This window comes from Eurosta solidaginis, chromosome 2 (assembly GCF_040869045.1).
Source record: "Eurosta solidaginis isolate ZX-2024a chromosome 2, ASM4086904v1, whole genome shotgun sequence".
Taxonomy (NCBI): domain Eukaryota; kingdom Metazoa; phylum Arthropoda; class Insecta; order Diptera; family Tephritidae; genus Eurosta; species Eurosta solidaginis.
This window is the reverse complement of record NC_090320.1, coordinates 179,802,644-179,826,043: the sequence shown is the minus strand read 5'-3', so window position 1 is coordinate 179,826,043 and position 23,400 is coordinate 179,802,644. Positions and strand designations below refer to the sequence as shown.

At 36.3% G+C, this 23,400-nt stretch overlaps 1 protein-coding gene across 10 annotated transcripts in view; it reads right to left on the bottom strand.

Moving 5' to 3' along the window:
• The window catches only part of LOC137240360 (CUGBP Elav-like family member 1), a 1,194,531-nt gene that overhangs the window by 339,782 nt on the left and 831,349 nt on the right, over positions 1-23,400 (bottom strand). For all 10 annotated transcript variants that reach the window (XM_067766480.1, XM_067766472.1, XM_067766481.1 and 7 more), the window contains one exon: positions 20,051-20,229. In XM_067766480.1, coding sequence (XP_067622581.1) covers positions 20,051-20,229 — 179 coding nt within the window. The remainder of the gene's footprint in view (positions 1-20,050; positions 20,230-23,400) is intronic.

Below are 23,400 nucleotides of genomic sequence, written 5' to 3'. Positions count from 1 at the left end.
TTTTATTTTTTTGATATCAAAAGCAGAATCAAAAGGTAGTTTTTGATACTGAGTTTGAGTAATTTTTTCCTGCTCAAGCTTCGAAATATCAAAAAATCTTTTTTTTATTTTCATTTTATTTCTATAAAAACGAAATATTTTTGTTTATAAACATGTGCACCTTTGACCGCTGCGTCGCTATGGTTGAATATTTTTTTCCATAAAAAATTTGTTCAAAAATGATCAAAACTTCGAAATATCGAAAAAAAACGAAAACGATATAACCAACGAAAAAAAATTGTTTTTTTTTGATATGTATTTCTAAAATCGAAAAAATTTTCCAAAATTCGTTACAATTGGTGTCAGAAGAGGAATCGTTGAATAAATTCCGAAGATTTTGAATATAACTTGGACACGACGAGGGTAGCTATGGTATTTGAAGGAATGAATTCTGAAGAGTATGTCTCTCATTCTGATAGCGACAAGACACTAACAAAATTGGAATAGAAGAACGGAAGTCCAAATCCAGTCGGAGGCGGCGAGACTAATGCGATATTGGCTTTGTTATCACAGATATCGGCAAAAATAGAAAATCAGGAAACACGCATAAAAGAAATGTTATCACAAATATCCAGAAATATGCCATCCCAACTGGAATCGCAGGAGACTTGCGTAACAGCCAAGATTGAAGCACAGGAAACACAAATTTCATCTCAGCTGAAAGAACAAGAGACACGCATAACAGTACAACTCGAAGCACAAGTGGAGTTGCAACTAAATCATCCAGCTGTTTCAGCAAGCAATACGAATGTAAAAATTCCATCTTTTGACGGTTCTGTTCCCTTCCAGGTCTTTAAGCTACATTCTCAAACTGCAACCGCAACAGTGAACAACTGGAATGCGGAAGATAAAGTTGCTGCACTGTTCATGGCATTGAAAGGGCCTGCAGCTGAGATCTTACGGACCATTCCATAGGGCGAACGGAACTGTTATGAAGCATTGATGCGTGCTCTAGAGAGGCGATGCGAAACCGAGCATAGGAGACAGATATACCAAATGGAGTTACTGAACCGCTATCAGAGGGCTGGGGATACATTGCAAGAGTTTGCGACGGATGTTGAAAGACTGGCACATTTAGCGAATGCAGACGCACCCGTGGAATACACCGACAGGGTAAAAATTCTGAGCTTTATTAATGGAATACAGAATGTCGAAGCGAAGCGAGCGGCATACGCAACCCCAAAACCCACATTTGCAGAAACGGTATCACATGCTCTGATTCAGGAAACAGCATCGCTTCTGTGTAAGCCAGCTTTCAAAGCACGCCGTGTAGAAGTAGAAAGGCCAGACTGGGTGAACATAATATTGGAGGCACTGAAAGGATCGCAAAAGCGGAGTGAAGAGTTGTCAAATACTTCAAATTCGGGAAGCCAGGTCACATTGCACTTCATTGCGGTATTGATTATAATGGTTCCAACAGCGTGGATGGTCTTATGTACAAAGCTAGAGGGGATGAGCAAGAGCGAACCAGATGTAAAGATAGAGAGCTAGCTCCAGCTAGTGAATGTCCTGTGATATCTGTATCACAAATCGGAAGAAAATCGAGCAGTCTTACCGTGTACTGACTGTAAATACTGGCGCATCTCATTCCTTGATCAGATCTGATTTGATCAACAGGAGAGTAACTCCATTACCTGGAGCAAGATTGCATACGGTCACTGGCGAGTATAAGCAAGTCCAGGGAGAAGTGACTTGTGAAGTCGTAATTGGAAAGGTCACGTTTCTTCACAAATTCGTTGTGGCAGAGATTGTTGATGAAGTCATATTGGGAGTGGACTTCTTAGTTGACCATGGCATCAGGACGGACATGCAAAGAAGTTTTATGCCCTATAAGAACAATGATGTGCCACTTAGCTTCAGTTTGGAGAAAGGGTTTAGCAGTAAGCGAGTAATGGTGGAGGAGATTCGACAAAGACCACAAAAGTCAAAGGCAGTAGATCGGGCAAAGGTTGATGGAACGATTGGGCATATCAAATCAAAATTAAAGGTACCTGCGTGTAAAACACTGGCATAGCAAACCCTAATAGATGCACTAAAACCAACGAAAGAATTTACCAGAAAGAATGCAAGGTTGTTTTCAAGCCAGGGCGCACTACTGTTGTGAAACGTCAGAACGCTACTGATTATGCAAGGACAATCGGTCAAACTCAACCTCTTCAAAGTAGTCCAGTGGCCAAGCAACAGAGTGCGAGACATCGAACCAGGTTGATGGAGGGGGATTTGGTAATGTTATACAACCCTCACCGACGGAAAGGTGTGCTATCAAAATTTCAATGTAGCTGGAAGGCCCTTAAAAAGTTGTGAAGCGGATCAGCGAAGTTATCTACCGCATACAAACAATTGCGAAACCATGAAATAGAAGGGTGGTTCATTTGGAGAGGCTAGCAGCGGTTGGATCGAGAGATTTGTCTGATCGGTACTATGATGGAGGGCAGTGCATCACTAAGCTGTTAGTCAATAATCACGCAGCAACAAAAACATGAAGCAGCCACTCTTATATACATGTCCACGTTAAAGACGAAGAGATATCACACACACACACACATGCAGTCATCAGCCGAAGTAGTTACTCACACATACACACACATATGGTTATAAACTACAAAATACACGTATAAAGATGGTAACCAAGCATGAGCTACAAGAGTTCTAGAATGTGAAACGACTAGACCTTTGGAGAAACATGCGGACGAAGCAACGGAGAGTATAAAAGCAGCGCAAGCTGAGTAATCACGAATCAGTTTGATTTAAACACGCTGTTGTGAATTATGTGATATTGAAATATAATTGTACTTCTCCCAACTAGACTAAATAAAGCCAATATTGTAATGATGAATATTGGAGTGATTTATTCAACAGTTTAGCGATTCGAACGTTAGCAGAAGGTTTCAAATAAGCGGAATTCCCCTAAATTCGTTACAATATATATGCGTGAATTTAAAGTTTATATGCGGGGCAATCAGAGGCGGTTGCGTGCTGAGGATTATATACACTTGCGCTATGCTATAAAACACGATAGCAGTACTGAAAATTTTGGGCGATTAGTTATCCTTCAATCCAGACCCTGCTAGACGGCTATCAGTCATTTGAGGCATTAATTGGCAGATATGACTGATGGAAATTTACATCACAGCGTAAAGCAAAATTTCTATCATTTTGTTAGAAGCGACACGAAAAACCTTATTAAACATTTTGTATACGTGTATGGTTTTCCGTCTTCCTTTTGCACAAATTTGAGAGTCGGCATATCGCTGTCCTTGTCTTGCCTATGACCTACTCCATCTTCCCTGATATATACATAAATAAGTTACGTATAAACAAAATCAGCAAACAGAGCTGATATAGAAACCAATCAGGCCTGTATAAATAAAACCAGCTCACAGCGCTGATGTCGAAATTAGTCAAACCAAAGAGGATAAATATAACTAGTATCGCCTGTGGTCGAAATTCGACCAACGTGTATTTTTTTCAACTCAGTCTATGCATCAAGTGTTGGAAATATAGCAGACTGGTCTAACCTACTTAACTTTTTCTGTAAAATCTTGAATTTTATCTAAGACTTTGTACTTTTTGATTGTATTTTCTTAAATTTTCTACAAACTTTTCACATGTAATTATAACGTTTTGGTATGGAGCTCCTTAAACAAAAATATAAAAATTATGTAAAATCAAATGAAATTGATATAGAATTATAGTGAAATTACTTGAAATTAAGTGAAGTGAACAAACAGTTCCATATAAAAACGCAATAAGTGCACTTAGACTTTTTTCCGGCTTTGAATGTGATCATTGTGGAAATATGAAGATTCTAATCTTCGGATAGAGCACTTACATAATTTATCCAAAGATGGCGCGCTTTTGTGCAATAAAGTAAATATCGATATTTGGAGAAATTTTTGGATTTTGTTAGCGTATTAATATATAGATAAGAGCCACCAGTCTGCTAGGAGTGGCGAGTAACTCGCTGGAAATAAAAAAATTGATGCCGAATATTTTCTAAGAGTTGGACGTTAATCTCACGTTTAGAAACGCAATTGTAGAATTTGATCTTGTTTGGTGAATCAATGTGCTGATACCGAATCCTAGATCTATTTGGCCAATGTACCCCAAAAACTGCAATCGATGACTAACATTTTTTTCGTATGTTCTGTATATAGCTGTATTAAGATTTTTTTAAATTAAGGTTTCTCTGGTCGAGTAATCACCCGTAACGAATTATTCAATCACATGAAAGCATCAGATGCGGAAAGTATTAACGAGAAGTTAAATAGTTTAGACAAATACCTTCTAAGCTTCAAAAAAAAGATACCATTGAAACTCGAAAGAGACCTACGTCGTTTGAAATCCAAGATGATGACTTGCCTGACATACCCTCTGATGATGAGCCCTAAAGAATGATGACTAACCATGTGACTGGACTTCTGTTACAAATAACAGTGTATCGGATTGGGATACGAGTTTTAGCTTTAGTATTGATAATTTACTAGTCTGGTAATACCGCACACGTAAGCCAAGTATAGAAATTCACTATTTTTCCGCAGGCTTAAATTTTTTTGATAATTACTTAATAAATTTTGTTAGAATTCTCGATGACAGGCATATAAAAATAAATGCCAAAAATCAGCGAAACGTGCTATCTGCTTGTAAGTTGTACATTATTATACTAGAATGAATTATTATACTAGAATATCCGTAGACTTTTTTGGACCACAGTATATATAATAAAATAAAATAAAAACTTGAATATAACTGAAATCACGATGAGTAACATAATTAAACAATTTAAGGCAAAAAACAATGATTTTTAAGAAACTTTGCTGTCCGAATACTTTTTTGGACCACTGTATATATAAAAAAATAAAATAAATAGTTAAATATAACAGAAATCACCATGAATAACATAATTAAATAATTTAAAACAAAAACAAGTAAGGAAGGCTAAGTTCGGGTGTAACCGAACATTACATACTCAGTTGAGAGCTGTGGAGACAAAGTAAGGGAAATCATCATGTTGTAAAAGGAACCTAGGGTAACCCTGGAATGTATTTGTATGACATGTGTATCAAATGGAAGATATTAAAGAGTATTTTAAGAGGACGTGGGCCATAGTTCTATAGATGGACGCCATTTATGGATATCGCCATTAAGGTGGACCAGGCCTGACTCGAGAATTTGTTTGTACGATATGGGTATCAAATGAAATGTGTTAATGATAATTTTAAAAGGGAGTGGGCCTAAGTTCTATAGGTGGACGTCTTTTCGAGATATCGCCATAAAGGTGGACCAGGGGTGACTCTAGAATTTATTTTGTACGATATGGGTATCAAATAAAAGGTATTAATGAGTATTGTAAAAGAGCGTAAAGGTGGGCCAGGGGTGGCTCTAGAATTTGTTTGTACAGTATGGGTATCAAATGAAAGGTGTTAATGAGTATTTTAAAAGGGCGTGGGCCTTAGTTCTATAGGTGTACGCCTTTTCGAGATATCGACATAAAGGTGGACCAGGGGTGACTCTAGAATTTGTTTATACGATATGGGTATCAAATGAAAGGTGTTAATGAGTATTTTAAAAGGGAGTGAGCCTTAGTACTATAGGTGGATGCCTTTTCGAGATATCGCCATAAAGGTGGGCCAGGAGTGACTCAAGAATTTTTTTGTACGATATGGGTATCAAATGAAAGGTGTTAATAAGTATTTTAAAAAGGCGTGGGCCTTAGTTCTATAGGTGGACGCCTTTTCGAGATATCGACATGAAGGTGGACCAGGGGTGACTCTAGAATTTGTTTGTACGATATGGGTATCAAATGAAAGGTGTTAATGGGTATTTTAAAAAGGAGTGGGCCTTAGTTCTATATGTGGACGCCTTTTCGAGATATCGCCATAAACGTGGACCAGGGGTGACTCTAGAATGTGTTTGTACGATATGGGTATCAAATTAAAGGTATTAATGAGGCTTTTAAAAGGGAGTGGCCCTTAGTTGTATATGTGAAGGCTTTTTCGAGATATCTACCAAAATGTGGACCAGGGTGATCCAGAACATCATCTGTCGGGTACCGCTAATTTATTTATATATGTAATACCACGTACAGTATTCCTTCCAAGATTATAAGGGCTTGTGATGTCGCCCTGCAAAACTTTTTCATTTTCTTCTACTTAATATGGTAGGTTTCACACCCATTTTACCAAGTTTTTTTCTAAAGTTATATTTTGCGTCAATAGACCAATACAATTAATTACCATGTTTCATTCCCTTTTTCGTATTTGGTATATAATTATGGCATTTTTTTTCATTTTTTGTAATTTTCGATATCGAAAAAGTGGGCGTGGTCATAGTCGGATTTCGGCCATTTTTTACACCAATACAAAGTGAGTTCAGATAAATACGTAAACTAAGTTTAGTAAAGACATATCGATTTTTGCTCAAGTTATCGTGTTAACGACCGAGCGGAAGGACATACGGTCGACTGTGTATAAAAACTGGGCGTGGCTTCAACCGATTTCGCCCTTTTTCACAGAAAACAGTTATCGTCCTAGGAGCTAAGTCTCTACCAAATTTCACAAGGATTGGTTAATTTTTGTTCGACTTATGGCATTAAAAGCATCCTAGACAAATTAAATGAAAAAGGGCGGAGCCAAGCCCATTTTGAAATTTTCTTTTATTTTTGTATTTTGTTGCACCATATCATTACCGGAGTTGAATGTTGGCATAATTTACTTATATGCTGTAAAGATATTAACTTTTCTTTTAAAATTTGAATTTAAAAAAATTGTTTTTTAAAAACTGAGCGTGGTCGTTCTCCGATTTTGCTAATTTTTATTAAGCAGACATAAAGTAATAAGAGTAACGTTCCTGCCAAATTTCATCATGATATCTTCAACGACTGCCAAATTACAGCTTGCAAAACTTCTAAATTACCTTCATTTAAAAGTGGGCGGTGCCACGCTCATTGTCCAAAATTTTACTAGTTTTCTATTCTGCGTCACAAGCTCTACTCACCTACCAAGTCATCGCTTAATGCGTATTTGGTAATGAATTATCGCACTTTTTCGATTTTTCGAAATTTTCGATATCGAAAAAGTGGGCGTGGTTATTGTCCGATATCGTTCATTTTAAATAGCAATCTGAGATGAGTGCCCAGGAACCTCCATACCAAATTTCATCAAGGTACCTCAAAATTTACTCAAGTTATCGTGTTAACGGACAGACGGACGGACGGACGGACGGACGGACATGGCTCAATCGAATTTTTTTTCGATACTGATGATTTTGATATATGGAAGGAAGTCTATATCTATCTCGATTCCTTTATACCTGTACAACCAACCGTTATGCAATCAAAGTTAATATACTCTGTGAGCTCTGCTCAACTGAGTATAACAATGATTTTTTAAGAAACTTTGCTGTCCGTAGACTTTTTTGGACCACTGTATATATAATAAAATAAAATATATAGTTAAATATAACTGAAATCACCATGAGTAACATATTTAAACTATTTAAAACCAAAAAATAATTTTGCCCGCCCAGATTGCTCAAATACCTCTATGTGCGCTGTTTAGATCTGGGTGTGCGATATATTTTCAACTATATTTATTTCTGTATGTATGTATGTATGTTACGGCTTATAGCTTCGGCCGCCATGGCACGGAGGTAGCGTGATCGCCTCCCATACAGAAGATCCTGGATTCAAGCTCTGGGAAAATCAACTTCAAATACTTTGGAAAAAGTTTCGCAAACACTCCTATTATATTTCTGCCATGAAAAGCTTTTCAGCGAAAATTCATCTACCTGACAATGCCGTTCGGATTGAAATTGGAAAAGAGTCTCTACCTGGGTCTTCTCCGAAATATATCGCGTCTGTTTGTTTATAGCTTAAACCAGTTGATGGAGTCGAATGAAATTTCGCGATTTTATATGTACTTATTTACTTGACTCATCGTAGGGTACAGAAAATGGTGAAAGACAGCGTGCGCGTTATTGAAATTTTTCAGTTAATCTTAAAAAGGTAAGAAGAAAATAAGAAAAAGCAGATTTAGAAGAAAGTGTAAGAGAAAGAAAGAAAAAAAGATGGGGAGAGAAAAAAGATGATAAGCTGTGGTAGGGGGAGATTTTCTAATAGAGGAATGAGGGATCAACGAAAAAAGGGGGAGAGATCGGAATTTAAATTTTTGATTATCGATTAAATTGTACGAAAACTCAATATTTAGTCACAGGAGTAATCAATTTGTATTGATATGGAGGAAAATTCGATAATTAATCATCCAAACAGTCTGCGGGTTATAGAATCTTTAATTTATAGAATAGCATCATCATGCAGTCATGATAGGTCGCAAAATATTTTGCAATTAATTTTAGAGTCGCTACTTTTAAAAGGTGTAAAATAGCTTACTTAACTTAATTTTTAAGCGATTGAAGGTGACAGCTTAGTACCTATTTATACAATCTTCTGTTACACCCGAAAAAACTTATTTCTGAAGAATAATTCTACCGCGTTTTTTTAGAGATCTCTAGCGACTCTTTTCAACCTAAGTGGCGTTTCTTTTTAATATAATTTGCGGCATCCTAAGCTTTGCTCAGTTGAGTGCCAAATATGGAAGTACCTACACAGGAAAAACAATGATGCTAAGTTTACATTTTAAAATTCTAGAAACTTATATTTCCATTTATCAAACAATTAAGCGGTTCACAACATCTCCTATTCGCAGTATGTATGTACTATGCTTTAATAAAATTTTATATTGAAACCATCTCAAATTTTAAAATTTCGCATGAATACGACACCCTTGTGAATTGGCCATTTGTTTTATATACAGCTGTACTTGTACACAGGGTATTATAACTTTGATTGGATAACGGTTGGTTTTACAGGTATAAAGGAATCGAATATAGACTTCCATATATCAAAATCATCAGTATCGAAAAACAAGTACGGAAGGCTAAGTTCGGGTGTAACCGAACATTACATACTCACCTGAGAGCTTTGGAGACAAAATAAGGGAAAATCGCCAAGTTGGAAAATGAACCTAAGGTAACCCTGGAATATGTGTGTATCACATAGGTATCAAATAGAAAGTCTTTTAAAAGGGAGTGGGCCATGGTTGTATATGTGGACGCCTTTTCGAGATATCGCCATAAAGGACCAGGGGTGATTCTAGAATGTGTTTGTACGATATGGGTATCAAATGAAAGGTGCTAATTAGTATTTTAAAATGGAGTGGGCCTTAGTTATATAGGTGGACGCCTTTTCGAGATACCGCCATAAAGGTGGACCAGGGGTGACTCTAGAACGTGTTTGTATGAAATGGGTATCATATTAAAGGTATTAGTGAGGGTTTTATAAGGGAGTGGTTGTAGTTGTATATGTGAAGGAGTTTTCGAGATATCGATGAAAATGTGGACCAGGGTGACCCAGAACATCATCTGTCGGATACCGCTAATTTATTTATATATGTAATACCACGAACAGTATTCCTGCCAAGATTCTAAGGGCTTTTGATTTCGCCCAGCAGACATTTTTGATTTTGTTCTACTTAATATGGTAGGTGTCACACCCATTTTACAAAGTTTTTTTCTAAAGGTATATTTTGCGTCAAAAAACCAATCCACTTACCACCTTTCATCCCATTTTCGTATTTGGTATAGAATTATGGCATTTTTTTAATTTTTCGTAATTTTCGATATCGAGACTTGTATAAAAACTGGGCGTAACTTCAACCGATTTCGCCCGTTTTCACAGAAAAGAGTTATCATCATAGAAGCTATGCCCTTAACAAATTTCACATGGATTGGATTTTTGTTCGACTTATGGCACTAAAAGTATTCTAGACAAATTAAATGAAAAAGTACGGAGCCACGCCCATTTTGAAATTTTTTTTTATTTTTGTGTTTTGTTGCACCATACCATTACTGGAGTTGAATGTTGACATAATTTACTTATATACTGTAAAGATATTAAATTTTTTGTAAAAATTTTACTTAAATTTTTTTTTTAAGTGGGCGTGTTCGTCATCCGATTTTGCTAATTTTTATCTAGAACGTATATAGTAATAGGAAATAGGTAACTTTCCTGCCAAACTTCGTCATGATAACTTCAACGACTGCCAAATTACAACTTGCCAAACTTTTAAATTACCTTCTTTTAAAAGTGGGCGGTGCCAAGCCCACTGTCCAAAATCTTACTAATTTTCTATTCTGCGTCATAAGGTCAACCCACCTACCAAATTTCATCCCTTTATCCGTCTTTGGTAATGAATTATCGCATTTTTTCGGGTTTTCGAAACTTCTGATATCGGTGAAGTTGGCGTGGTTATAGTCCGATTTTGTTAATTTTAAATAGCGATCTGGGATAAGTGCCCAGGAACTTACATACCAAATTATCAAGATACCAAATTTACTCAAGTTATTCTGTTAACGGACAGACGGACGGACGGGCGGACATGGCTAAATGAATTGCTTCTTTCACCCAGACCATTTTGATATATAGAAGTCTATATCTATCTCGATTAGTTTATGCCGTTACGGGGTACCGTTATGCGAACAAAATTAATATACTCTGTGAGCTCTGCTCAGCTGAGTATAAAAATTTGATTGAGCCATGTCTGCCCTTCCGTCTGTCCTTTAACACGATAACTTAAGCAAATATTGAGATATATTCACCAAATCTGGTACACGAGCTTATCTGGATCCAGAATCGATTGGTATTGAAAATAAGCGAAATCGGATGATAACCACACCTACTTTTTATATATATAACATTTCGGAAAACACAAAAAAACCTGATTATTTAACAAATAATATACCTAGTATGTTGAAATTTGACGTTTGGACTGATATTGAACAAAAAAATTTTAAATGGGCGTGGGACCGCCCACTTGTGATAAAATATATTTTAGAAATATTATTAATCATAAATCAAAAATCGTTAAACCAATCGGGTCGTGGACGAAAAAAATAAGCTATATCTTTTCAAAAAGGGCTTTATTTCAATGGTATTACATTTCCCAAAAAGTAAATAGGAAAAACTTAAAATTTAAAAAAATAGGCGTGGTAACGCCCCTTTTATGACTAAGCAATTTTCTATGTTTCGGGAGCCATAACTCGAAGAAAAATTAACGGATCGTAATAAAATTGGGTGCACAAGTTTTCTCTATAGCAGGAAATATTTCTAGAAAAAATGGACGAGATCGGTTAAAGACCACGCCCACTTTTATATACAAGATTTTTAAAAGGGTCGTAGACGAAAATAATAAGCTATATCTTAGCGAAAAAGAGCTTTGTATCAATAAAATTTTACTTTTTAAATTGAATTATAACAGTAAATTGGAAAACACTAACATTTTTTAAAATGGGTTTGGCACCGCTCCTTTTGTGACTAAGCATTTTTCTATGTTTCGGGAGCCATAACTCGAAGAAAAATTAACGGATCGTAATAAAGTTGGGTGGACAAATGTTCCCTATAGTAGAAAATATTTCTAGAAAAAATGAACGGGATCGGTTAAAGACTACGGCAACTTAGATGTAAAACAAATTTAAAAGGGTCGTAGATTAGAATAATAAGCTATAACTTAGCTAAGTTAACTAAACTTTTTGAAAATGAAAAACCGCCCCTTTTTTGTCTAAGCAATTTTCCAAGTTTCGGGAGCTATAACTCGAAGAAAAATTTACATATCGTAACAAAATTGGGTACACATATTTTCCTTATAGCAGGAAATATTTCTAGTAAAAATAGATAAGATTGGTTAAGGAGCACGCCCCCTTTTATATAAATGACATTAAAAAGAGTCGTAGGCAAAAATAATAAGTTAAATCTTAGCGAAAAATGGTTTTGTACCAATCGTATTTTGTGCTATTATAACAAGAAATGGGAAAAAATTCAAATTTTGAAAAATGGGCGTGGCCCTGCCCTTTCTTACAATGTATTTCCCAACGTTTCCGGAGCCATAACTCGGCGAAAAATTTGGTGTTTAACAGGAAATATTTTCAGTCAAAATGGACTAAATCGGTTAAATCGCCTTCTTTTATATAAAAGATTTTGTAAAAGTGCGTAGATGCAGGTAATAAGCTACTTCTAGTAAAATATGGAAATTTTCGCTAATAACCCTGCCCTTTTTTTGTAATAACGCTTTTTACCACAATGGCACTTGTGTGTTTATGTTTATTGTTCTGTTATATCTTTATTTTAAAATAAACAGTAGGGAAATCCCCATATCTGAAGGAAAACTGCATTATTACCCGCTCAAGGTCATTGGTGTTAGCCTCTGTATCCTTTCTGCTTCTTTTAAACGAAAACTAGTTCAGAATAGAACCATATGTATATATATATATGTATTATTGCGCAGCCTTTTAACACTATTAAGCACCCAAAACAAACAACAACAGCAATTCAAGTGTACAGCTGGGTATGTAGTGTTCGGTTTCAACCGAACTTAGACTTATTTGCTTGTTAAATTTGTTTTTGACATGAAAACAAATTTGGATGTCGCATATTTTCCATAATTCAATCCATTGTGAGTTCATACAAGTGGCGAATGTTTGAAAAAAATGATCACAATAGTAAACAGCCTGGATCACCTGTTAAATCGCTGTTCGATAACTTAAATCATTTGCTCAATAGTTTTTTCAAAAAATTTTTAAGGCGACTGGTACATTGCGTTATTTGCATATTTTAAAATGTTTGCTTAACCGGTTGCTCATATTTTATCTAATACCTAGATTTTAGAAATTAAAATCAATATTTAGTCTGATTTTCTCTATACGCAATTAAAAGTAAAGCTGATTTGAAATACAAATGGCCATTCATCCCTGTCAGCTATTATTTGACAGCTAGGTATGGCAATGGACAAATGAGCGATTTTTCACTTGTATGAATTCACAATGATTGCAGCCATTTTGCTCCCAAATCGAATTGACATCCGGTAACTGTGATTTTTTCGAAAAATATTAGTAGTAGAAACAGGAAGCAATCAGTTTACAAATACCCAATAAGCACTGAACTGAATAATTCCTTGGCACATTTACTTTAATTTTATGATGAATTTATTAACTATGCCATGATCTATTAGTGTGGCTGAACATAGGTTTTATGAAAAGTACGGACACCAAGGAATCCTGCACTTTCGTAAACCTATGAACATACGAAACCTAAACCAATTCAAAATTCATCGCTCAACGTCAAAAACTCGACTAGTAAATCGATTCGCGTAAAAATTTCATTAGTAAATAATGGAGATGGCATAACAAAATGTACTCATTAAGCATGTTAACTTATTCATACCGTATGTTCGGAACATTCGTCTCCCTTTAAGAATTTGGGGAATCGGTTTATATTTGGAAATTATGTACATATATACTTACTTGATATAGTCCTCCTGAGGTAATATCAAGCGAACGTATTCGGAATATTCTAAACTAACGGTTTATCCGTAACACTTCTATGAATACTTAACAGAAAAGAGCTTTCTGAAATTTCAGAAAAAAAGGTGAATACACCATGTGTAGCATGACCACACAAAAGCTTAACTCCTCTGTCAAAGTTAAGGCCGGAATATAAAGTTCTTAGACAAAAAGCCATTTTATCTTTTTTTTGTCGGTTTATTGCGGCTACTGAATAAAGTATCACCCCATATCAGCTGCCTGTTCAGAATGCTCCAATCTCAAAATATTTTTAAAAAATTTCCCATTTCAGAATTTGTAACAAAAACGCCCTATGTTAGAATTAGATTAAAGAACGCCTTATCTCAAAACGCCTTTCATTAACTCCCTCTTATTGTCAAAGTGCATTGAACTTATGCTCATATAGGGAATTTTTTAAACAAATTTTGAGATAGTTTATTTTTGAACAAAATTCTAACGTACGGCATTATTCAAACAAATTCTGAAAGAATGATCAAACCAACATAACTCTTTATGAATTCACAAATATTTAACAGAAAATCAATTATTCCCTCCAAAACCTCTTGGCATTTGCCTACAAATTTATTATCACTACTTTAGGACTACTAAGGGTACTTTTCAACTACAGTTTTCGCTAAAGCGGATTGAATTATTCCCCGTTTTCCTTACTTCGTAAAGCAACCCTGAGGGAGCCCGCGATTTAGAGGTACCATGACACTATGACATTTTTTTTTAATTCAGGAGAGTCTTTAGTTGTGTAGAGGGTAATTTTAATACCCCTGGGTGACTAGGGTCTCGAGATATAAGCCAAGACGTGGGCCAGTGAATGCCTAGGTAGTGTTTATACAATATGGATATCAAATTAAAGCTGTTGATGAGTGCTTTAGTACGGAGTAATATATTATCCAGAGAGGGACTGGGACTGGGATTAGGACTAGGACTGGGACTGAGACTCGGAGTGGGACTGGGACTGGAAATACATACCACCCTCTGGGACAGGCAATAAGGGATGCATAAGAATGAGAAAAAATTTAATGAGAAAAGAGAGAAGGAGATTGAGAAAGAGATAGAATGAGACGAAAATGGAGATAGATGAAGCGAAAAATACGGAGGGAGGAGCGAACAAAAGGATTAGGAAAAAGTGAAGAGGGGGGAGGGCAGAGTCAGACGGAAAAAGCTTATTAAAATGTATGCAGATAGCCCGAATTTAGGGCAGGACAATGTCTGCCGGGTCTTCTAGTCTTAATATATAAAAAAAACCTGTCACAACATTTTAGGGCTCGATGGACTCCCAAACTTCTGAACCGATTTTGAATCTGTTTTGTACCCCGTATGTAGTTTGATCTAAATTGAGAGATAGGATAGGTTATATCTCAGTTTATAGTCGCAATATTATTTTATTGCAATTTTTTTGTTTGCTTATACGTAATAATAAAATGTTACGTATACGCAGTGGCACTCATATTATCAGGTGGTGCGAATATACTTTCGTGTAATTGCTTGGTGTTTAATTAAACAACCTGCTTATCAATAAAAAATATTATAGCGAATGATATCAAGTATAGCACATCACCAGGCCCGCCGAGAGGGTGTGGGCGGGTTTCTGAGGGGGCCCGCGATTTAGAGGTACTATGACTTTTTTTTTAATTCAGGAGAGTCTTTAGTTGTGTAGAGGGTAATTTTCATACCCCTGGGTGACTAGGGTCTCGAGATATAGGCCAAAATGTGGGCCAGTGAATGCCTAGACAGTGTTTATACAATATGGATATAAAATGAAAGCTGTTGATGAGTGCTTTAGAACAGAGTAATATATTATCGAGAGACGGACTGGGACCAGGATTAGGAATAGGAAATAAGTCGGGTTTTTTTTCCTGACGCTATAACTCCAGAACGCACCAACCGATTTCCACGGTTTTGCATTGGTTGGAAAGGTCTCGGGCTTCGCGAGGTTTATAGCAAAGAAAATTCAGGATCGACGCACAGGGTCTCGAGATATAGGCCAAAATGTGGACCCGGGTACCCCTAGAATGTGTTTATAGAATATGGATATCAAATGAAAGCTGTTGCTGAGTGCTTTAGTAGAGGGTAATTTCCATACCCCTGGGTGACTAGGGTCTCGAAATATAGGCCGAAACGTGGGCCCGGGTACCCCTGGAATGTGTTTATAGGATATGGATAACAAATGAAAGCTGTTGATGAGTGCTTTAGTAGGGGGTAATTTTCATACCCCTGGGTGAATAGGGTCTCGAGATATAGGCCAATAGGTGGACCCGGGTACCCCTAGAATGTGTTTATAGGATATGGATATCAAATTAAAGCTGTTGATGAGTGCTTTAGTAGAGGGTAACCTTCATACCCCTGGCTGACTAGGGTCTCGAGATATAGGCCAAAACGTGGACCCGGGTACCACTAGAATGTGTTTATAGAATATGGATATCAAATGAAAGTTGTTGATGAGTGCTTTAGTAGAGGGTAATTTTCATACCTCTGGGTGACTAGGGTCTCGAGATATAGGCCAAAACGTGGATCAGGGTAACACTAGGATGTGTTTTTACACTATGGGTATCAAATTGAAGCTGTCGCTGTATGCTTTGGTACAGAGTAAGTTTTACACCGCTGGGTGACTAGGGTCTCGAGATATAGGCCAAAACATGGACCCGGATACCCCTAGAATATGTGTGTATTATGGATATCAAATGAAAGCTGTTGCTGAGAGTTTTAAAGTAATTTTCATTGTGATATTCTATTTAGTCGCATCAACCTGGCAAAACTGATAAATATGCATGCGAAGCCGAAATAAAGACATGAATTAATAATACCCAAATTCCTAATTACATACGTTCTATTCGATTTGCCTGAAATTTGGTATATAAATTTGCCTATAAATAGTATTTAGATGTTTTTTCCGGGAAGCAGACCAGAGACGGACTGGGACTGGGATTAGGACTAGGACTGGGACTGAGACTGAGACTCGGAGTGGGACTGGACAAAATACAGACCACCCTCTGGGACTGGCAATAAGATATGAAGAAGAATGAGAAAAACTTGAGAGAAGAGAAAGGAGAGAAGGAGACTGAGAAAGAGATAGAATGTGACGAAGATGGAGATAGATGGAGAGAAAAATACGGAGGGAGGAGTGAATACAAAGATTAGGAAAAGTGTAGGGGGCGAACGCAGAGTTAGACGGAAAAAGCTTATTAAAATGTATGTAGATAGACCAAATTTAGGACAGAACAACGTCTGCCGGGTATGCTAGTTTTTCATATAAATTAAATGTGTTAATATATTTTTTCCCTTGCAGAAACATATTTAGCCAGTTATCCGATTACAATGAAACTTAGATAAGCTTTGTAAAAATATAGAAACAAATGGTAGTGCATATCTGTTACGTTTTATTTTAAATATATGTGAATCAAAATTTAAATTTGTTGGGAAAGAGCAAACAAAGTTTTATTCTATTTATGTATTTGCACACAATCTCACCAGACGGCTGTTGAAAAATTTTAAATTTTGATTTACATACATCGCTCATCAATAAAACGTGCGGTATGACAAACTAAGATGACAAAAGCTTAGAACCATTTATAGGCAGAAATATATCGGGAATATATATAAATGGCTAGTGCCTATAAACTTGTCAGTGCAAATGCTGATAAGTGTCACCTTAAACAGATGGACAGCATGAGGCAAAGCATTAAAAAGGGAGGACAGCAATATTGTTGGTTTTATGCGAGAGAAGAAATTCGCTTCTAAATAGTTTTCTGTAAGAGCTTACAAGTTCGATAGAAACAGTTTGGAGTTTTCGAAAGAAAAAATTTCGGGAAGATGTATGGTCTTTTCCGGGATGTCGACGGCGTGTATCGAAGGAGGTTTAAGTGAAAACGGCGGCCGCCATGGTGTGGTGGTAGATCGTGGGTACAACTTCCGGTCAAAGCACATTGAAAATTTAGAGAAACGTTTTTTTTTTTTTTCAATTAGAAAATATTTTTCTAAGCGGGGTCGCAAACACTCCGAGTTTATTTCCGCCACGGAAAACTTCTCAGTGAAAATTCACCTGCCTTGCAGATGCCGTTCGGAGTCGGCATAGGACATGTAGGTAGCGTCACGCCAATTTGTAGAAAAAATTAAAAGGAGCACACAACACAAGTTGGTAGGGAAGCTCGGCCTATAATCTCTTCGGAGGATATCGCACCTTGCACTTAGAACTATAACCGTCTCTTCATTCGATAGTTCGACTCTAGTTTAGAACAAGCGCGATTCGCCGCAGAGAAAGCGCAAAGCGCAGTTATGACTGAAAAAAAAGGGAAAAGGTTGGACAGAATTTTAAAAAGCCGAATTTCCGGTTTTTTTGTCTACTATAAATGAGCAATGCAAGTTTCAAGTATTTACAAGTTCTGTTAACCCTCTAGTGCATACTCCCACACTAATTAATTTAAAAGTTTTAAAATTTTTAAAACAAATTTTATACAAGTCTGTGCAGAATATCTCAAGCTTCATTTATGTGCTATTAGTTTTGTCATGAAAATGTTGGCTTTGAGCTTATATCAGTTTGAAGTTGCGTTGATCCAATTCGCGTGGTTTTAATTGTTTGCGCTGCATTTTGCTTATTTATAAAAAAATTAAAAATAGTTTGTGGTGCTGGAGAGCGGAATAAAAAATTGAATACGAATTTAAATAGTATTATTTATACATAAGAAGCATTATTTTTGAAAATATTTATAGTAAGAAGGTAAGTAAATTGAATTTAAATAACCCCGCCTTGAGGCGGACCCATGCAGATACGTGTGTTTATTTTCGTAGCCTTTGCTGAAAAAGAGCCACGTTACTACTTTACGTTTAAATTTTCATTTTATTATTAGAAATGTTCCCGTCAAATGATAAAAACTTATCAGATGATGAAATACAAAATTTTTTTGAACAATTACCGTCTGACAATGAAATTATGGAATTTATGTTTTTTCGAGGTGACAAGGACACCCCAGATTTTCCAAAAAATTTACGAACACCATATGATTGTTTTCAATACTTTGTTTCAAACGATTTTCTAAAGGTATGTCTTTAAATTAATTTTTATTTACGTTCCAGATATTACAGGTATTTGATACATTTTTTTATCCAGACTTTAGCTACTCAAATGAATCTTTATGTCACCCAAAACGATATTTCTACAAAGTTTAAAACTGACGAAGTGGAACTTCGAAAAGTTTTCCGGTATCCGAGTTCTCGCTTGTATTGCGGGCAGTATTCTCTGGAACCGGCACGCTTAGCAATGACTTGTAATCGTTTTGAGGAGCCCCGATCAAAACTTCACTTTAATGACAATTCTTTATCAATATAAATCGCATCCTATACTTCGATATTTTCTACACATCAGTAGGACTACTAGTTTATTTGAAAAGCGACGGAATTTAGGGATTGTGAACAGTGCGGGCAAATCGCGTTCCGAGCAATAAACTTTCTACTGATGCTGAGCTCCAAAAGAAAAATGTAAGTCGTGGCTTTTCCGAACAGTACGTTGGAGCAGTTTTTGGCGTGGAAGTAAGCAATGTTCTGTGGTACGATACAAGGCCAGTTCGACTTCTTTCTAGTTATGTGGGATCAGAACCCTTTATAAGTCGCATCATAACTCTAAACAATAACACTTTGGGATCGAAAAGACGAAGTAAAAATTGATATAAGCTGCCCAGCAATACTCAAAGAATACAGCAAAACATATGGGTGAAGTCGACTTATTGGATGGCCTTATCAGACGATACCATATTCGAATGAAAACAAAAAAGTGGACAGCTCGCTTATTCTATCATTTACTAGATGCGGTTATGGTTAATTCTTATATATTGTACAAGAGGTTGCATCAAAATCCTAATGAAGAGCAGTATACCCTACCTGAGTTCAGAACAGAAGTTGCAGAAGTATTATGTTGGATACGTTCAACTCCGTCTCCGAAACGTGTTCGCCCGCATTTAGCTTCCCCTCAACCAAAGGCGAAAAAGGCGTACATGCTACCAATAGACATTCACTATGACAATCAAGACATTGGTGTAAATTTTTAGATGGATCCGGAAAGAAAATGTGCAAGTATCCAGGTTGTAAATCAGAAACCCAAGCATTTTGGGTAAAATGTGAAATAAATTTATGTTCCTACAACAAAACAATGTTTTATAGAATTTCACACTAAACAATAAAAACAACTTTGAAATAAATCTCTGAAAATGTTTAAGATTCGAAATATATTGCTGTTTTCTTTTTTATAACTATCCAGGCGTTGTTGCATGGGTCCGCCTCAAGGCGGATTGCACTTTTTTAATTATTTCCCGAAAAAGAAAAGTCGAATTAAAAAACTATTATCAGATTCGAGCTCAGATACATGAAATTAATCTAATTAAATTTTTTGAAGCCACATAAAAATTCATGAATTAGAGGGTTAAGCTGTTATAAATACCCATATGTACTTATACATGGACTACACCACGCACATAATTTTAAATAAAATGGTACTTAAAAACTCTTGCGCCATACCCAAATTGCATTCTGCTTATGTACACCGTTTTCGTTGTGGTGCACCACAAATGGCAAGTCGTAACTGGGCATTCACTCAACCATTTGAACACACACTTACCTTAATAGCTCCAATGGCATTATGCTTTGTTGCAAATGTTACAAAGGCGCAACCTTTGCTCTGCCCATTTTGGTCCCGCAGCACCGTACACTCCTCGACTATGCCATGTCCCGTGAACAACTGCCTTACATCGGCCTCATTATATTTTTTGTTCAGCATTCCAACGAAAAGTTTACGTTCTGAAAAAGGAGCAAATATACAACTAAAGTAAAAACACAAACAATTCTAAACTGCTAAAATTATTGCCCTGCTGTAGGCTGTCGTTAGCGATGTATCTTTTGGACTGAGCATCCAGTGTTGCAAGATATTTTTCAGAAAAAAGGCTACATATTCTCAGGGCTAAAAAATGTAAATGCTTGTGGCAATTTCACACAGAAGCTTATCGAAATAGTTAATAAAGTTTTCTACCTTAAAGCCTATATAAAACTTAATATTCCATACAAAATACAAATTCTTAACTATCTCATGATTGATTCATTAAATTCCTAATGGAGTGAAAAATCGAGTCTGTTTTGCTTTGATTTCCGGATTTTATTTTTAATGTAACAAATGACAACCAAATATATATTATTTTTAATAATTTAAGAAGAATAGGAAAAACCCAGAAAAAAGAAAATTGTAGCACTGGCATTTGAAGCAAAAGATAATATGACTTTTTTTAAATATATATATATGGCGGCCACCGTGGTGTGATGGGAGCGTGCTCCGCCTATCACACCGTATGCCCTGGGTTCAACTCCCGGGCAAAGCAACATCAAAATTTTAGAAATAAGATTTTTCAATTAGAAGAAAATTTTTCTAAGCCCCTCGGCAGTGTCTGGCAAGCGCTCCGATTGTATTTCTGCCATGAAAAGCTCTCAGTGAAAACTCATCTGCCTTGCAGATGCCGTTCGGAGTCGGCATAAAACATGTAGGTCCCGTCCGGCCAATTTGTAGGGAAAAATCAAGAGGAGCACGACGCAAATTGGAAGAGAAGCTCGGCCTTAGATCTCTTCGGAGGTTATCGCGCCTTACATTTATTTTTTTTATTTTTTATAGCGTTAGGTGAAACATCTATGTCAGTTCCGCGTTTATTTTAATTTGATTGGCTTTAGAATGAAAAAGCTATTTATTATAACTACTTTTTAAAAAAATTTTAAATTTTTATACTCAGTTGAGCAGAGCTCACAGAGTATATTAAGTTTGATTGGATAACGGTTGGTTGTACATATATAAAGGAATCGAGATTGATATAGACTTCCATATATCAAAATAATCAGGATCGAAAAAAAATTTGTTTGAGCCATGTCCGTCCGTCCGTCCGTTAACACGATAACTTGAGTAAATTTTGAGGTATCTTGATGAAATTTGGTATGTAGGTTCCTGAGCACTCATCTCAGATCGCTAATTAAAATGAACGATATCGCACTATAACCACGCCCACTTTTTCGATATCGAAAATTTCGAAAAACCGAAAAAGTGCGATAATTCATTACAAAAGACAGATAAGCGACGAAACTTGGTAGATGAGTTGAACTTACGACACAGAATAGAAAATTAGTAAAATTTGGACAATGGGCGTGGCACCGCCCACTTTTAAAAGAAGGTAATTTAAAAATTTTGCAAGCTGTAATTTGGCATTCGTTGAAGATATCATGATGAAATTTGGCAGGAACGTTACTCCTATTACTCTATGTACGCTTAATAAAAATTAGCAAAATCAGAGAAGGACCACGCCCACTTAAAAAAAAAAAAAATTTTTAAAGTAAAATTTTAACAAAAAATTTAATATCTTTACAATATATAAGTAAATTATGTCAACATTCAACTCCAGTAATGATGTGGTGCAACAAAATACAAAAATAAAAGAAAATTTCAAAATGGGCGTGGCTCCGCCCTTTTTCATATAATTTGTCTAGGATACTTTTAACGCCATAAGTCGAACAAAAATTAACCAATCCTTTTGAAATTTGTTACGGGCATAGATTTTATGACGTTAACTGTTTTCTGTGAAAATGGGCGGAATCGGTTGATGCCACGCCCAGTTTTTATACACAGTCGTCCATCTGTCCTTCCGCATGGCCGTTAACACGATAACTTGAGCAAAAATCGACATATCTTTAATGAACTTAGTTCACGTGCTTACTTGAACTCACTTTATATTGGTATGAAAAACGAACGAAATCCGACTATGACCACGCCCACTTTTTCGATATCGAAAATTACGAAAAATGAAAAAAATGCCATAATTCTATACCAAATACGAAAAAGGGATGAAACATGGTAAGGTAATTGGATTGTTTTATTGACGCGAAATATAACTTTATAAAATGGTTGTGACACCTACCATATTATGTAGAAGAAAATGAAAAAGTTCTGCAGGGCGAAATAAAAAACCCTTAAAATCTTGGCAGGTATTACATATATAAATAAATTAGCGGTATCCAACAGATAATGTTCTGGGCCACCCTGGTCCACATTTTGGTCGATATCTGGAAAACACCTTCACATATACAACTACCACCACTCCCTTTTAAAACTCTCATTAATGCCTTTAATTTGATACCCATATCGTACAAACTCATTCTAGAGTCACCCCTGGTCCACCTTTATGGCGATATCTCGAAAAGGCGTCCACCTATAGAACTAAGCCCCACGCCCTTTTAAAATACTCATTAACACCTTTCATTTGGTACCCATATCGTACAAACATATTCTAAAGTCACCCCTGGTCCACCTTTATGGCGATATCTCGAAACGACGTCCACCTATGGAACTAAGGATTACTCCCTTTTAAAATACTCATTAACACCTTTCTTTTGATACCCATATTGTACAAACAAATTCTAGGGTCACCCCTGGTCCACCTTTATGGCGATATCTCGAAACGGCGTCCACCTATGGAACTAAGGATTACTCCCTTTTAAAATACTCATTAACACCTTTCATTTGATACCCATATCGTACAAACGCATTCTAGAGTCACCCCTGGTCCACCTTTATGGCGATATCTCGAAAAGGCGACCACCTATACAACAACCACCACTCGCTTTTAAAACCCTCATTAATACCTTTAATTTGATACCCATATCGTACAAACACATTCTAGAGTCACCCCTGGTCCATTTTTATGGCGATATTTCGAAACGGCATCCACCTATAGAACTAAGGCCCACTCCCTTTTAAAATACTCATTAACACCATTCGTTTGATGCCCATATTGTACAAACAAATTCTAGGGTCACCCCTGGTCCACCTTTATGGCGATATCTCGAAAAGGCGTCCACCTATGGAACTAAGGATTACTCCCTTTTAAAATACTCATTAACACCTTTCATTTGATACCCATATCGTACAAACGCATTCTAGAG